The sequence below is a fragment of the Amia ocellicauda genome, chromosome 12 (genome assembly GCF_036373705.1).
Source record: "Amia ocellicauda isolate fAmiCal2 chromosome 12, fAmiCal2.hap1, whole genome shotgun sequence".
Taxonomy (NCBI): Eukaryota; Metazoa; Chordata; class Actinopteri; order Amiiformes; family Amiidae; genus Amia; species Amia ocellicauda.
In genome coordinates this window covers 31,846,159-31,864,425 of record NC_089861.1, presented here as the reverse complement: position 1 = coordinate 31,864,425, position 18,267 = coordinate 31,846,159, and the positions used below count along the sequence as shown (strand labels likewise).

The window sequence follows — 18,267 nt, the reverse complement described above, 5'->3', positions numbered from 1 at the left end:
ACAAACATTCCAACCTGTTTGAGATTGTGCAGAACTGAACTTTATTTTTTTTTAAACCAATAAGCCATCTAGGTATGTAAGGCGAGCATTGTGTCTCAGTCTGATATCTTAATGATATCTTAATTCATTTAAAAATTAATTAATTTCATACATTTGTGCTATAATGGGCATATTGGGATCCTAAGGATTTCATACCTGCATTTTATACCTGCATTAATTAATAACAATGACACACACACCAATATTATATTGAACCCTAAGGGACTGTTAAAAACAAGGTAAATTACATAATAATTTTATTAGTTACAGATTAAAAAACAAACACTTATTTACAAAATCAGTAACTTATTTCATTTCTCAGCACACTAGACATTGTTTCTGAGGGTGCAGTAGTGCAATCTAGCAAGGTGCAATTTTCAGATTTCCCGAGAGCGACACAGACAGTATTTAGTACGGGGTTGGGGGGCACAGGTTGAGCAAGACTTGTGGTCAAAAAATGCATTGCTATGCACAATTGCAGAAGTAGGTCTTGTGACTTAGTTTCAGACTTCCAAAAAAACTTACACTCCAGAATGGTTGGTTCTGAATCACATAAAAAAGATGTATACAATAAAATCACAGACATCAATCCCAATTTGAAACCCTTTCAATGAAATGGAAATGAAGTATTGATCAGTAGTATCTGATTGTTTTTTTTGTTTTTTTGTTTGTCTTTGGATTTCTAAAAATAAAATACAAATATGGCAGAATGTAAAAAAAACAAGAAAAAAAAACAAGACCACAATCTGGTTGCTTTTCTCAGTTCTTTTTTCTTACTCCCCAGAGAGAGAGAGAGAAAGAGAGAGGGGCATCCTGGAGACAAACTGGTGTTCAAACAGAAAGAGAGTCAATATGCTTTCTGTTCCCCCTTACTCCTGTTCCTGAGTTCTGGACCTGTCTCAATGCTCTGGAAACACTGATGTCACTTAGCCCTGCTAATAAAGCTTGAGTGAGAGGTTCCTCAGTCTGTGTCCTTCTTTCCTTTACTCTCTTCTTCTCCATCTCACTCCTTCTCCTCCTCCTCCTCTCCCTGTTACTCCCCCCTCTTCCCCCTGTCCCTCTCTCCCTCTCACACCATGACAGAATAGTACATTGCTGAGGACTCGCTCTCCGATGCCGTCAGCGAGCGCTCCGAGACTCTGGTGGATCGCTGACCCCTCCCTCCACCGTCACTCCCCCACCCTCTCCGGCCCCAGCCCCCTCTACGGCTCTTCCCTCGGCACCACCCCAGTGCCTCCTTTCCCAGGTGGCCCAGTTCGCGCCTGAACTTGACCCCCACAAAGGCGTAGAGCAACGGGTTGAGGGCACAGTGGGCGAGGGCCAGGCTCTCGGACACCAGGGTGCCCAGGTCCAGTGCCTTGTCCAGCGCGCAGCTCCTGCCCACCACCCCCAGCCGCTGTAGGCTGTCCGTCAGGAGAAATCCATTGTAGGGTCCCCAGCAGACCAGGAAGACCCCCACAATGGAGATGATGAGTCGCAGGGAGCGCTGGCGTTGCGTGGGCGGGCGGGGGGCCAGGCACAGGGACCGGAAAATGCACGTGTAGCAGTACAGCATGACCAGCAGGGGTACCAGGAAGCCCAGCCCCAGCCCCAGCAACTGCAGGCCAACTCGCCAATGGTCCGAGTTCTCCCAGTGGAATTTGCGGTGGCACAGCAGCCGCCCTTCCAACCCCACCGTGCCCCCCACCATGGGAAATGGTGTCACCTGACGGAAATAGACATCCACGAGAGAGAGGCACAGACAGCCGCCCCAGATGACCGCGCAGGTCAGCTGGGCGCGTGTCGAGCCCTGCACTCCCCCCAGCCCCAGCCACCGCCCCTGCCCCCTGCCTCCTCCACCACCACTCCCCCCCAGAGCATGCACAATGGCCAGGTAGCGGTCAAAGCTGATGCAGGCAAGGAACAGGACGCCGCTGTAGAGGTTGAGCGAGAAGGCTGCCCCCGCCAACTTGCAGGTCGTGCCCCCGAATACCCAGCCTCCCCCACCCCCCCACTGCGCAGCATAGAAGGGCAGGGTGAGGGCCAGCAGCAGGTCAGACAGGGACAGGTGCAGCAGGAAGGTGTCAGTCAGGGAGAAGGCACAAGGGCCAGCGTAGGGGGAGCGGCCACGCCGGGATAGCCGGTACCGCCACACCACACCTAGCACCAGCCCGTTACCTAGAATTGCCAGAGCACAGACCAGCGGGTACACCACGGGTGCGTACAGCTGCGCAAACCGCCACACATCCTCCTGGGTGCAGGGCGCCGCGGCGGTGGACAAGACTGTCAAGTTGTCGTCCCCCTCTTCATATTCGTAGTTGTCCTCATAGTTCTGCAGTGACAGGCAGAGTAATGGTGGGTGCAGTACAGAGCAGTACAGCAGTGTCAGTGCAGTACAGAGCAGTGCAGTAGTGGACATCAAAATACAGTTCAGCACAAAAATGGTACACTACAGTGCAGCGTGATGCAGGACAGTACAGTTAATAGTACGTGTGCAGGAATGCAGAATACTACACAACGGCACAGTGCACTACACTACACGACCACACAGTGCAATACCAGTGTTGGGGAAGTTACTTTTAAACAATATTTAGCTAAAGCTACAAGCATTCTTCTCAGAAAAGTAGCGGCTAAACTATGAGCTAATTTGAAAACAAAAGAAAAAGGTAATTAGCTAAAGCTACTTTCAAAGCTGCTGTTATTTTTGTAAGTGTGCATTAAAATGAAAACCAATATCAAATGGTAAACAATAGCAGCCATTGAACAGGGGGTCATTACAGGTAATTGAATCCTTCACACACACACACACAAAAAATCCATCCTGAAGACACTGTTTATTCAGAGATTCAGAATCTAGCCTTCCTGATGCAATAAAATGACATTTCATCATGGGAACATGAGAAGGCGCTCACAGGCTGCACTGGCAGGCCAACTTGTTAGAACTTGATGAACACAGTCTTTTTGTTCAGGTTTATGTGAATTTAAAAACATTGCTACATTTAAAACTTTGGATTTACAACTTCTCTACTGGAGCTGGCTCTACTGGCTCTTACACACCTCTCAATCATAACAATATAATTAATATAATATAATATAATATAAATATAATATAAATATAATTAAGCAATTCATAGTATTTTATATTATTTTATAAGTTAAACTTCTGTTCAAAAGATGAACATAAATGCTGTATTATCAAGTTCAATAAATCATAGTACATAGTCATTATAAATATGGTTTGTGTTTTAAACTGAATTTACAAAAGGCTGAACTCACTGTGATATGTACTTGTAGTTTTGGCATTTACACCTATTTCTCTTTCATCTGCAAATCTCACAGGCAAATACATATCCCTTCTTATACACTTGCATTTTATATTAAATGTGTTAAATATGGCCAAGGTTGGACTCCAGCGCCTGATTTACGTGCTGCTCAGGTCTTCACTGGCAGTTCAGCCAATAGGCTGCCCCTTACGGTTTTCAAATATTCCTACTATCTATTTTGCTTAATTTTAAATTATCCAGTATTTCATAATTACCAAGTTGGTAAAGGTTAGTAGGGAAAAATATCATGAAAAGTTAATCCGGAAAAAAATATGAAAAAAGAATGTGGCAACTTGCAGCTTCAGTGTCAATAAAACAGGCACCAAAACAATGGATTTTGATACACTTGTGCCCTATAACAGGCATAATAGGTGGTGTTCGGCATTTTGTGCACCTATAGGTTTGCACAAAACCTGCAAGATCTAATACAGTAATTTTCTTATTTGGTTTATGCATTATGATTTCTGTGTATAAAGAACATACAGTTTGTATAATAGAACAGCCAAATTAATAATTTAGTGTCGAGTTTGAAAAGACCTTTCTCAGCCATGTTCACATTTAGAGCGATAATACACTATTTGTGCTCGTCAAAATAACAACCTTGATTTTCAACAGACAGTTAGTAACGTTTAGCATCTGAGCCGTGCTAGAGCCCTGCAATGCAAAAGCAGCTCAGTAATTTCAAACCCCTCCACCCAAAAAAGCTTAATATGTTGCCCACCCTCAAAAAGTACCAATGGCAGTAGCAGCATCTCCAGTTATTTTTCACTGGTAAAGCAACTCACTAACGTCTACAGCTGCACTAAAATAAAAGTGGCTCCCTACTGTAAAACAACTGAAAAACCAACTAACTACAGTAGCATACATACTTTTGGTGAGCTGCTCCCCAAGACTGTGCAATACACTACACTACACTATAGCACAGTGCAGTACACAGCACTGTACTAACACACAGAACAGTTCAGAAGAGAGTGGTGCAGTTTATTACAGAGCTATTCAATGTAATGCACTATACTATACTACAATATATCTCTCTCTCTGTCTGCCCCCTTCATCTCTCTGTCCTGGTTTCCACTCACATCATACCACAATCAGTAGGGTCAGTATTGCAGTCCATGTAAAGGTCGTTATTTGCGGGTCAGTGTTAGGGTCAGTACTCACGTAATCCTCTGTGACTGCCATGGTTGTCAAGAGGTCAGTTTTTCAGCATCTGTCCACTCTACCTCTCTGCCAACGAGACACAGAGAAGCAGATGTGAGTGAGAGAGAGAGAGGAAGAGAGAGCGAGAAAGGAGAAGTATGCAAAGAGAGAAGTGAATCTTAGTGTCCAGTAATTGACACAATAATGTCAAAGAAGAGGAAATTATTACTATTGCTGTCATCAATAAAATTTGCCTATATATTGCTCTGTCAATCTGTCTATATCTTTATGTATCTGTCAGGAGTCTTGTGACGGGCCTTAAATGTACTAATTATTTATTATTACCTGATTATTGGTTCTTTTTACTTTTTCCTTAGATGTGTGCACTTATTGTTTTTCATTACTGGTTGTCTTTATATTATTGAAGTGTTTGCTTTATTTCCTTTCTTTTGTGTGTTTTCATTATGATTCATTTTAATTATTTGGTTTATTGGTGATTGGTTTCAGTTTTTCTCAGTTGATTTGTCACATTTCTCCAAACTAAGGTTTATGCTCTCTAAACAGTTAACAGAGCCATTGAAACAGACTCCTGTTTTGCAAAACAGCCCAGTTCCATTGCAAAATGAAGTGCTGCTTTCTTTTCAGATAACATCCTTATTTAAAAACAAGTATTGTCATCAAAACATCAGACATGTCATCTATTGATTAGATAATATTTTGACAGGTCAGGGCCCTGTTTCAGAAAGCGGGTTTAGTGAAAACTCAGAGTTAGTTGACTCAGAGTTGAAGGAAACTCTGGGTTTTCGGTTTCACGAAGCAAGTTCAACTCAACTCTGAGTCACTTACTATGGCAACATACTCCGTGAAGCTAACCGTTTTTGCGCGTGTCCCTGCTGATCTGAAAAAGCTCCTCTGGTTTGATGTGGTTGATGCCTTTCATGATTTTGAAGACTTGGATCAAGTCCCCACATAGTCTCCTCTGTTCCAGGGTGAAAAGGTTCAGTTCCCTCAGTCTCTCCGAGTAGGACTTTCCCTTCAGACCTGGAATGAGTCTGGTTGCTCTGCTCTGAACTGCCTCTAAAGCAGCAATATCCTTCTTGAAGTGTGGTGCCCAGAACTGCACACAGTATTCCAGATGAGGTCTAACTAGCGCATTGTACAGTCTTAACATTACTTCCCTTGTTTTAAATTCTACACTTTTGACAATATACCCTAGCATTCTCTTTGCCTTTTTTATTGCTTCCACACATTGCTTGGATGGAGAAAGTGAGGAGTCCACATAGACTCCTAAGTCTTTCTCATGCTTTACTTAATCTAGATCTGTACCTCCCATAGTGTAATTATAGTGGACATTTTTGTTACCTGCATGTATTACCTTGCAGTTGTCCACATTGAATTTCATTTGCCAGGTGTCAAATATTGAATATTATCTAAGTCCCTCTGAATAGCCTGTGCTGCCAAGATTGTATCTGCTGAGCCACCTATTTTAGTATCATCTGCAAATTTGACAAGTTTGCTAACAATCCCAGAGTCCAGATCATTAATATAGATTAGAAAAAGCAAAGGCCCTAGTACTGATCCCTGTGGAACTCCACTAACAACCTCGCTCCAGCTAGAAGCAACTCCTCTAATCGACATCCTTTGTACACATCAACCAGTTCATAATCCATCTACTTACATTACCCTGAATGCCTACAGCTTCCAATTTGAGGATCAGTCTTTGGTGTGGAATCTTATCAAAAGCTTTTTGGAAATCTAAGTATATCAAATCATATGCTTTCACCTGATCTACAGCTGCAGTTGCATGTTAAAAAAAATCGAATATGGTTTTCATTAAGATGCTCCTCTATTTTCTGTCTAATAATTTTTTCCAATATTTTACAAGTGATCCAGGTGAGACTGATTGGTCTGTAATTTCCTGGCTCAGTTTTGTCCCCTTTCTTGTGGATTGGTATGACATTTGCTGTCTTCCAGTCAGTTGGCACATCCCCTGTTCTAAGTGTCATTTGGAATATTTGAGTTAGCAGCCTATACATAATTTCCCTCATTTCTTTAAGTACTGTTGTAAATATCCCATCTGGCCCAGGTGATTTGTTTGTTTTTAATTCTGCTAGTCCCTTTAGTACCTCCTCCTCATTTATCCTGATCTCTCTTAGGGTTTGACTGGACTGATTGTCAACCTGTGGCATGTCATCTGTTTTTTCTCTTGTAAAAACCTCTGTGAAATACACATTTAGAACATTTGCCATATTTTGTTCGTTTTCCAAGATACCTCAATTTTTGCCCTTTATCTGTTTCACTTCCTCCTTTATTGACTGCTTGCTGTTTGCAAAAAAAAACTCTTTGCATTGGTTTTAGCTCCAAGAGCTATGTTTCTTTCTATTTCCCTCTTTAATTCCTGATCCCTTTCTTAAGATCTCTTTGCAGCTCAACATATTCTACGTATTTTGTTTCGTCACCATCCCTTTTGTATGCACTATACAACATTTTCTTTCTCTTTATATTTTTAGCATAACTCTATTAAACCATTTTGGCCAGTGTTTTTTGGTCCTCAATTTGCTAAGTTTTGGTACAAATTGCTCCTGAGCCTCAAGTAGTATATTCTTAAAATATACCCATCCATTTTCAACTGACTCTGTATCCAATGTGCTCCAGTCTACCTCTTCTAAGTACCGCCTCATATCTTCAAGGTTTGATTTTCTAAAATTGTAGACCATTGTTTTAGACTTGGACCTTGTTTTTTGAAAGAATGCCTCAAAGGTAACCATATTGTGATCACAATTTGCCATTGGTTCTCTAACTACTGTCCCCCTGACTTGGTCATTTGAAAAGATCAAGTCAATACATGCACTCTCTCTGGTTGGTTTCCTGACAAATTGAGTTATAAAGCAGTCATTTACCATCTCAACCATTTCTATTTCTGCTTCTGTAGTCCCCACTGGGCTTTCCCAATCTAAGTTTGGGAAATTGAAATCCCCCATTATAACAGCCACATCCTTGCTACATGCAGTCCTGATTACACTGTACAATGCAGCATCTTTCTGAATATCTGAGTTTGGTGGCCTGTAACACACTCCTACCACTAATCCTCCAGGTCTCTTGTTCAAAAGTTTCACCCACAAAGATTCTGTACCGTTACTGGGATCTAATACGAGTTCTTCTGCCTCCATGTCATTTTTCACATATAATGCTACCCCACCCCCTCGTCTCTCCTAAACTGTGTGTATCCTTCCAACTTGTATTCATCCCCATAATTTTCTGTAAGCCATGTTTCTGTCACTCCTACAACATCATAGTCACACGCCAGCACTGAGGCTTCCAAGTCTAACATCTTGTTCCTTATACTCCTGGCATTGAGGTACAAACATTTCAGGACTTTCCTACTAGTAGTTTCCCTTGGTTTTCTTTCCTTAGAGGAACATCTCCCATTGTCAGAGCTCCCTGCCCCCCTGGTTCCTAGTTTAAATGATTCTCAATTTCACTGCACATATGCTCTCCCAATGCATTAGCCCCCCTTCTGTTTAGATGTAGACCGTCCGGTTTGCACAGGTCCCATTTATCCCAGAAGAAAGACCAATGCTCCATAAACCTAAACCCCTCTTCCATACACCAAGCTTTCAACCACATGTTAAATTTTCTAATCTCTGCCTGTCTCCCTGGCCTGGCACGTGGTACCGGAAGTATTTCAGAGAAAACTACCGTGGAGGTTCTGCTCTTTAGTTTTGTTCCTAACTCTTTAAATTTGTCTTGCAGAACCTCTGTCCTACCTTTTCCTATGTCATTGGTTCCAATGTGAACCATGACCAGTGGATTCCCCCCGGCTTTGGCAAGTAGCCCGTCTACTAGTTTAGGGAGATCTGCAACCTGAGCACCAGGCAGGCGAGATACCATGCGGGTCTCCTTGTCACTAGAACACACTGTGTGATCTACACCTCTAAGAATTGAGTCTCCTACTATAACTACCTCCTTCTTCTGGGAGAGAGTGTTCACCATGGTGCTCTGGTGTTCAACTGCCCCCCCATCACCCTCTGAGCTGTCACTGTCCAACTCGGTGTCCAGCAGTTGGAACCTGTTGGGCAATTCTAGCTCTTGGGGTGTCTCTAGGGGTTGCGCACACCCTTTTCTGTGGTTACGACCTACTGTAACCCAACAGTTCTCTACTCTGTCCTGCTCTAAGGTCTCAACTCTCCTAGGTTTTGGTATGCACACCATATCTCTCATGGGCTGATTGACCAATTCTTCTATATCCTTAATACAGCGCAAATCGACAAGCTGAGCCTCAAGATCATGAACCTTGATCTCTAGGATTTCAACCTGTCCACAAATGAAGCCTTCTTGGATGAGTTCATCCAGGAAGGCAATCATTCTGCAAACCTGACACTGTAGTGGCCACATTCTTCTAAATGTTAGTTTTTTTTTTTTTAACACGTCTCTTGGTTCCTGCTGCTAGGCAACTGCCTAACTTTTGTCAGCGAGAAACAGCACAGCTCTTTCTCAACAGCTGCTTTAAGTAGCTTTTGTCTACCTGCCACCAATTCACACCTAACTGGCCCAACCTGACTCCTCCTGTAACAGAATTCCTGCTAGTCCTAGACAAAATCTCCCTTCTACAACCTGTTTACTTTCACCAACTCAGCAGCTGAAATGAATTGACTTAAATTTAGGGGAACTACAGACAATGCTAACGTCAACGTCAGTTCGGGACAGATTCTTTGTGTGTTGCCAGCGGGAGTTTCTATATAGCATCGGCGACGCTGAGCATATTTCCAAGGCAACCAAGTCTGTTGGGCTGTCAGAAATGTGACTCTTGCACTGAAACGTGTACTGTACACTTTTGTTGCCAAGTCACAGACTCACAAAACTCATCAAAGAAGAACTCCACAGAATTGCAGGTATCAGTCTAAGCAATAATTAATTTATTAAGTTTGAAGCTTTGAGACTTCAAGCACTAATCAGTTAATTTGATATATTTTAGGGTTTCCAGGTGTGATTAGCTGCATAGATGGCATATTCCTATCACAGCTCCTTCAGTAAATGAAGAGGATTATGTGAATAGGAAGTCTTTCCACAGCATTAATGTGCAGGTAGGCCTAAATAGTAGCCTTTAGCATTCCAATTAAATATACTTCACAATACAGCTACTGCAGCTAATTACTGTTCTGCACTGTGAAGATCATATGTGATGCAGCCCACATCATCAGCAACGTGGAAACAAAGTGGCCTGGGTCTGTGCATGACTCGCGAATATATCGTGAATGTACACTGAGCGCTAGATTTGCCCGTGGTGAGTTTATATATATATAACTATATCCTATTATAATCAATATTTTGTTTCCTCCAATTGCAACTGAAAATTTAAACTGTATCCTTGTATTATCATAGGAGAGTTCAATGGTTACCTGCTCGGTGACAGAGGGTACCCCTGCCAGCCCTATTTGCTCCCCCTTACCCTGATCCTGAGCCCGGCCTGCAGCAATGTTATAACTTGGCTCACTGCAGGACACAAGCCAGGGTATTGATGACCATTGGGATGCTCAAGGCCCGGTTCCAATGCCTTCATAGGCTCAGGGTCACCCCAGAAAGGGGCATGTGACATTATTTGTGGCATGTGTGATTCTCCACAACATTGCTACAATTAGAGGAGAACAATGTCCTACTGAACCAGTGAACGATCCTGATAACGATCCTGACCACCCGGCTGATGCACGAGATGGAAGAGCAGTCAGACACAATGTGCTACCATAATTTCTGATTGACCCATCACCTCCCCAGTGTCAAATAAAGACAATATGCCTTTCTTTTTATGAAGTCTTCTTTATTTCCTGCAAGTACAAATGCAATACAGTAGTTCATATTTTTTGTGTTGTTCAAACAAGTAAAATCATCCACCTGTGTGCACCTCACCCACCTTTAACTGATGTTCCAGCAGTTGTATTTCTATTTTTGTCTTTTGCTTCTGCAGCCTTATGTGGTCCATTTCTAAATTACATTTTTCAATTGTTTTCTCTAGTACATCTTTGTACAGCTGTTTCACAGGGAGCTATAGGAACACAAAAAAATGACATTGGATTTGACAGTGCCAGGTCTACTTAGTTTCATTGTAAGTCATGGGTCAATGCTGAACAACATCTTACTGAGGTAAGTTGTGCTGTGGAGGTGGATGGACCCTCTTCCGCATTGTAATTTCCAGCATTGCTGTTAGAGAAAAAGAAGGTGCAAGTTTTATTATGGTACAACACTATCATCAACTGTCAGATGTTATTTTTAAGGTGTGAACCTCAATAGGCCTCTCTGTATCTTCCCTCTCTGTGGCAGCTGACAAGGTGTCTTCATCATCCTCCTGTAATTAAAATTAACAATTTTTGCATTCTACTCTAACCCATTATGAAAAATCTGTGGAGTATTAAGAGTACTTACAACTGCATGGAGGTCTGTTATGGCAGATGACTCCACCAGACAGATTACACCATAATTAACTGGTAGAAGATGAAGAAGATTAGACTTTACCCAGAAAAGTGCTCCACCTAATTTGAATTTTGGTTTTACAACAGTGTGCAGGCCACATCACCATTTTTCAAATATATAACTCTGAGTCACCTTAAAATAGATTATGATGTCTGAAGGACAACTAAGAATCTGAAAAAGTAACAGCAGTCACTTACAAAGAATTGTACCACTACAAGAAAATCAGTGTGCCAAGTTGTGTCTAAGATGGATGGGTAGGTGAGCTAACACTGGCAAAAGGATGAATGTACACACAGCTCTGGAAAAAAATAAGAGACCACTCTGAACACAAGTTCAGAAATCAATGTTAAGTGATCTCTTAATTTTTTCCAGAGCTGTATATCATTCATTTGAATAACTAACCTCTTATGTAGGCCCTTGTGTCCTGGGGGGTTGTTGGGTCAGATGAGCTTCCTCCAGAGATACCTTCAGCAATAGGTCACTCTCTGTTTTGACTGAGGGCCATCTCTTCAGTTTCTGTGAGTGGTGGTGGTGGTGGACTCCCACTTGTTTTCTCACCTGGACTTACCTGCATTCTCTCCTCTAATTACCTCCACCTGGACCCCTGACTGCCTGACTATATAAACTGTGAGTCTCTTTCATTAGAGAGACACACAGATATAGCAATAGACTCGAAACCTGGCCCACCTGGCCCCGGTGAGTGGACGAGAGGGATACACCATCGGTTGTGCCCCTGACTGCTCGCGGGGGTAAGACATGGGTACGGAGAAGTGGAGCTGGGTTGAACGTTGCCACACCCTGTCCCCGCACCCTGTGTTCCCCTTGCCTGGACAGCTGCCCAATTATACCTGCTACTTCTTAACAGAGCCCCCAAGGGCTAGATCACATTTTATGTTCCATAGCTTCAGTAATGAAGGCACAAACCAGGGAAAAGAGCAAGCAGCGCTGAGCGGGCAGAGGCTGGACTAAAAGAGAGACCGAAATAGCCACCAGCATTTGGGAGAGAGTACACAGACTTTTAGATTGAGAAGTTCCAGAGGTGTCGCACAGGAAAGACTTCACCAGGTCCCCATAATGGCTAGGATATGGGGATAAAGACAGACAGTTATAGAGTTGAATATGCTGGTATGTTGAGGATATTTTTGGAAGGTACAGACATGTATTAATTGAGAGTACTAGTGAAAAAGAGTTAATATTATCTTTATTGAATGTCCAGCAGTGGAGGTCTGTTATCTTCCCTTGAGTCTTTCTCCCTGACTTTGGATTTCCCCAGTATCATGAAACTGGAAAGAATAATGAGAATTAGAGCATTTCCAGTGAGAGCAGTTCTATACACCCACCAGAGTTTTTTACATGTCTTGTAATGTCTACTCCCCGACACAGTGAGTCTGGTGTTTGCAACCTTCTGGGTATGCACAGGAGAAGTGGATTCATCATTACGGTGGTGAAAGAACTGCACGGGACAGTGTTGCTTGTGAGAGACTGCTTCATATGCCTAGTCACAGCACTTGGAAAAGGAAAGACAGTTGCACTGCTGCATTTTATAATACACTAATAAAAATAACTAAGAATTTCCAATAAGAGTAAAATGGAAGCTAAAATGCCTTTAATAACAACTGGCAAAAATGGATATGAAAAAACAAACTATTTTCCTCTATGCAGGTCTTCACCGGCTCCAGGCAGCTCTCATAAACCACAGGTAAGTGAAATTAACCATTTGTATTTTAAAGACTGACTTCTAATATATGTACTAAGCATATCATTTCTGTACTTCCAGAGAGTTCCCACCGAGCAAAAAAAGGGAACAAAACCAAGTAAGTATTAGTTCAATAATTGTAATAGTCCTGGCTGAGGAGTGTAAAAGGGAAGTTCTAGAAATTATAACGGAGTTGTATGAGGAGCTGTATAACTGTACTACCCTTACCCGCTGCCTTGATGGAGTCCGGTTTGGCGATGGGGCGCTGGTCAGAGTTGCCTGGAAGAGAATGCTACAAAGATTAGGAAGCCTCCAAGTGAGAGTCTTTGTGAACTGCACCTACTTGTGGTGGTTGGTCATGCTGTTTCAACTGAAAGATAAACAAAAAAGTTATTACTCTTGGCTCCATGTATACAGTTAGTTATACAGGGAGATTGGGTTTTACATTTTACTTAGTTCCTTTATTTTTTTGTGTTTTATTTGGGTAGGGTTTTTAGTATTTTTAGACACCCATTATTATTATTAAAGGCAAGTTTTTTGATCAGTTTACAAATATTCCTTCCCCAAATATTGTCAATTGCCACATAACAGTCTGTGCCATGTCCTGGTACATACTTGTAAATAAACATTGTTGAATCTTACCCATCTGTGTGGTGGTTTCTTGGGGTCTCGTCAAACCTGCCGTGGGAGATAGTGAGTGGGTTTAATGAGGTCCTCTCTTAATCAAAAGAGGTGGCGTAGTCACTCTGTTTTCCCTGAGTACCCACTAGGAGGTGACAAAAGAAAAAATGGATAACATGCCACAGGTTAACAATCAGTCCAGTCAAATCCTAAGAGAGATCAGGATAAATCAGGAGGAAGTACTAAAGGGATTAGCAGAAATAAAAACAAACAAATCACCTGGGCCAGATAGTACATTTCCAACAGTACTTAAAGAAATTAGGGAAATTATTTATAGGCTGCTAACTAAAATATTCTAAAAGACACTTAGAACAGTGGATGTGCCAACTGACTGGAAGACAGCAAAAGGGGACAAAACTGAGCCAGGAAATTACAAACCAATCAGTCTCACCTGCATCATACACCTGTAAAATGTTGGAGAAAATAATTAGACAGAAAATAGAGGAACATCTTAATGAAAACCATATTCTTGGAGATAGTCAACATGGGGAGGCTGGGGGGCTTCTCGGTGTATCAGTCCTAAAAACACTCAAACTCACACACTAGTATATGAAAGCCTAAATCAAGCCAACAAGCAAACCAACAAACCTTGGTTATCTGAAATTAGAAAAACGTTCCTCCAGAGCAGGGGTGTCAAACTCAATTTTACCACGGCCATATGATCATTTCAAGTTTCATTCGAGGGCCGCATAAATATTTGCTCATGCCTATTTATAATTCACTGTCAATTGAGAGAACTTGGCAACACTAAATTTAAATAGTTAGAATTATAACATTTACGATTATTCAAAACATACATCTGAAATAATCACTGCTCTGAGGGGGTTCATTTGTTGAGGAGACCTCACACCTTTTTCATGAGACTATCTTGTCAATGTCCATTGTAATGTGTTGTGCTGAAAGCAGGTTCAGTATGCAGTGTAGATGTCGTTGTGACTTCGCTTTGTGTGTAGTCTCGTAGTGTCGCCGTATATTGAATTCTTTAATCATGGCTAAACTCTCCTTACAAACGAGGCATACAGGTTTTAAACTCTGCTCCACAAACAGATTTTCGCACCTTTCCAGAAACACTCTACCTTCCTTGTTGATTTTTGTTGTCTTGGACATTTTGAGTTGAATTTATTGCAGATTACTGAAAGAACAGGAGTGCAGACAGTAACTCAGCCTATGATTGGCTGTTAAAACCCTACCTCATTTGCAGTGGCTGATGGGAATTGTAGTTTTCACACGCAATTTCCGCATTCACAAACTGTCACGGGCCTAATTACTTAATGATACACCACCTTTACGGGGGCTGGATTAAAACCATTGGGGGGCCTTATTCGGCCCGCGGGCCTTGAGTTTGACACCCCTGCTCCAGAGTGTCTTAGGAATGATTTTCTGATTAATTTGGTGTAGGATGCAAAAAAGACCAATGTATCGGGGACTGAGCTTTTCAAACAGAGCTTCATATTGATGTCCCAGGTGGACAGCCATACCTCTTGTGAGGTATGCGATACTGCGATGCTGAATGGTGATGACTTCCGCTTTTGTCTTCTGTTTGTGAATTACATGTTGTAGTCGGGTGTGCTGCTTGCCAGACCTCAACGCTAAGGCGAAATCAGTCATCAAGCACCGGGATGTCTGTGGATTCTTTGTCCCAGGGAAACATTGTAGGCTGGAAACCGAGTGTACACTGGAATTGAGTGAGGACAGAGGAAGAGCTGGTGAGGGAGTTCTGCACGTACTGTGCCCAGGGTAAGAATTGACTCCACTCAGTTTGAGACGTACAGCAGTAGGAGCGCAGAAACCTACTGATTTTCTGGTTCAGGCACTCGGTTTGTCCATTTGACTGGCGGTGATAGCCTGAAGTGAGGCTGACATTTATGTTGAGTGCCTTGACAAGGCAGACCAGATTGGGAGGTACAGTGAGGGGAAAAAATATTTGATCCCCTGCTGATTGTGTACATTTGCCCACTGACAAAGAAATGATCAGTCTATAATTTTAATGGTAGGTGTATTTTAACAGTGAGAGACAGAATAACAACAAAAAATATCCAGAAAAACACATTGCAAAAAAGTTATAAATTCATTTGCATGCTAATGAGTGAAATAAGTATTTGATCCCCTATCAATCAGCAAGATTTCTGGCTTCCAGGTGTCTTTTAGAGGGAGTGCTCCTAATCTCAGCTTGTTACCTGTATAAAAGACACCTGTCCACAGAAGCAATCAATCAATCAGATTCCAAACTCTCCACCATGGCCAAGACCAAAGAGCTGTCCAAGGATGTCAGGGACAAGATTGTAGACCTACACAAGGCTGGAATGGACTACAAGACCATCGTCAAGCAGCTTGGTGAGAAGGTGACAACAGTTGGTGCGATTATTCGCAAATGGAAGAAACACAAAATAACTTTCAGTCTCCCTCGGTCTGGGGCTCCATGCAAGATCTCACCTCGTGGAGTTTCAATGATCATGAAAATGGTGAGGAATCAGGGAGGGAGGATCGTGTTAATGATCTCAAGGCAGCTGGGACCATTGTCACCAAGAAAACAATTGGTAACACACTACGCCGTGAAGGACTGAAATCCTGCAGCGCCTGCAAGGTCCCCCTGCTCAAGAAAGCACATGTACAGGCCCGTCTGAAGTTTGCCAATGAACATCTGAATGATTCAGAGGAGAACTGGGTGAAAGTTTTGTGGTCAGATGAGACCAAAATCGAGCTCTTTGGCATCAACTCAACTTGCCGTGTTTGGAGGAGGAGGAATGACCCCAAGAACACCATCCCCACCGTCAAACATGGAGGTGGAAACATTATGCTTTGGGGGAGTTTTTATGCTAAGGGGACAGGACAACTGCACCTCATCAAAGGGACAATGGACGGAGCCATATACCGTCAAATCTTGGGTGAGAACCTCCTTCCCTCAACCAGGGCATTGAAAATGGGTCGTGGATGGGTATTCCAGCATGACAATGACCCAAAACACACAGCCAAGGCAACAAAGGAGTGGCTCAAGAAGAAGCACATTAAGTCCTGGAGTGGCCTAGCCAGTCTCCAGATCTTAATCCCATAGAAAATCTATGGAGGGGGCAGAAGGTTCGAGTTGCCAAAGTTCAGCCTCGAAACCTTAATGACTTGGAGAGGATCTGCAAAGAGGAGTGGGACAAAATCCCTCCTGAGATGTGTGCAAACCTGGTGGCCAACTACAAGAAACGTCTGACCTCTGTGATTGCCAACAAGGGTTTTGCCACCAAGTACTAAGTCGAAGGGGTCAAATACTTATTTCCCTCATTAACATGCAAATCAATTTATAACTTTTTTGAAATGCATTTTTCTGGATTTTTTTGTTGTTATTCTGTCTCTCACTGTTAAAATACACCTACCATTAAAATGATAGACTGATCATTTCTTTGTCTGTGGGCAAACGTACAAAATCAGCAGGGGATCAAATACTTGTTTCCCTCAGTATACATTGGGGACCTCTGTTGGAAACAATTTCCTCTGGCAGCCTGTAGAAGTGGAAGACTTGATTGAAGAGTACTTATTTCATCTCAAAAGCAGTGGGGAGACTCTTGGGGAGATCGGTGATGAAATCCATGGCAATGTGGGACCATAGATGGTGAGGAACTGGAAGAGGTTTAAGTAGACCTGCGGGGAGGTGTTGGGAGGCTTTGGACTGTGCAGGCACCGACGAATCTGGTGATGTCACGTACCAAAGCGGTCCACCAGAATTTCCCCCAGACCAAGGCTACAGTGTGATTGACACCAGGGTGAGCAGGGGGGGGAGTCGAGTGGATCCAGTGGAGAATGTGGGAGCGTACAGAAGATGGAACATAGGTCTGGTTGGCAGGACAAGAGGCGAGTCCTTGCTGAATAAATGGGAGCCAGAATGCAGGAGGGAGACAGAATAGATTCCGCTGACTGAGGAGCAGGAGAGGAGTCAAACTGGTGAGAGAGTGAGTCCTCCTTGACGTTCTTTGATCCCGGGTGGTATGTCAGTGTGACGAGGAAGCTGGTGAAGAAGAGCGGCCAGCATGCCTTTCGGATGTTGAGTTGTTTGGCTGACTGGATATATTCCAAATTCCAGTGATCAGTTAGAACCAGGAAGGGATGCTTGCAGCTCTCCAGCCAGTGTCTCCACTCTTCGAATGCCAGTTTGACGGCGAGGAGCTTACAGTTGCCGATGTCGTAATTGTGCTCCGCCAGTGACAGCTTTCTGGATAAAAAAGCACAGGGGTGAAGCTTAGGTGGCTCTCCGTGTCGCTGCAAAAGCACAGCCCCCACTCCTGATTCTGAAGCATCAACCTCCACGATGAATGGAAGAGAGAGGTCCGGGTGTTTCAGGATTGCAGCAGTAAACAGTGTCTTGAGCTGGGCAAATGTGGCAGTCAGTCCAGGTGAAAGTGCATGCAGGTCCCTTTAACAAAGAGGTTAGTGGAGAGGCAACAGAGCTGAAATTGTGGATAATACGTCGGTAAAAGTTAACAAAGCCCAGGAAACATTGCAGTTCCTTCACAGTGTGGGGCTGAGGCCAGTCTGTGACAGCGCCCACCTTTTCCAGGTCCATATGTACACCGTTGGCATCAATGATGTAACCTAGGAAACCCATGCGCCAGCGGTGAAGCTCACATTTTTCTGCTTTGACGTAGAGCCTGTTCAACAGCAAATACTGGAGCACCTGTTGCATCTGGAAACATGCTCAGAAAAGGAAGAAGAAGAAATATAAAGATATTGTCTATATACACTACGATGAAGCGATGCAGAAAGGACCTCAGTGCCTCGTTCATAAAAGCCTGGAAGACTGAGGGAGCATTGGCAAGACCGAATGGCATGACCAGGTATTCATAATGCCATCTTCCATTCATCCCCCTTTCGTATCTGGATGAGGTTGTAGGTGCTGCACAGGTCCAATTTTGTAAAATAATGGGCTCCTCTTATTTGCTCCAGGGTGGCTGGCACTGCAGT

The 18,267-nt window shown here is 43.1% G+C and overlaps 1 protein-coding gene across 1 annotated transcript; it reads right to left on the bottom strand.

The window, feature by feature from the left end:
* Positions 1-279: 279 nt before the first annotated feature.
* Positions 280-4,604, bottom strand: cxcr3.2 (chemokine (C-X-C motif) receptor 3, tandem duplicate 2). Its single transcript, XM_066719326.1, has 2 exons — positions 4,503-4,604; positions 280-2,350 (listed from the first exon to the last, which is right to left on the bottom strand). The coding sequence occupies exons 1-2, from the start codon at positions 4,521-4,523 to the stop codon at positions 1,109-1,111; spliced, it is 1,263 nt and encodes a 420-aa protein (XP_066575423.1). The 5' UTR covers positions 4,524-4,604; the 3' UTR covers positions 280-1,108.
* Positions 4,605-18,267: the final 13,663 nt, after the last annotated feature.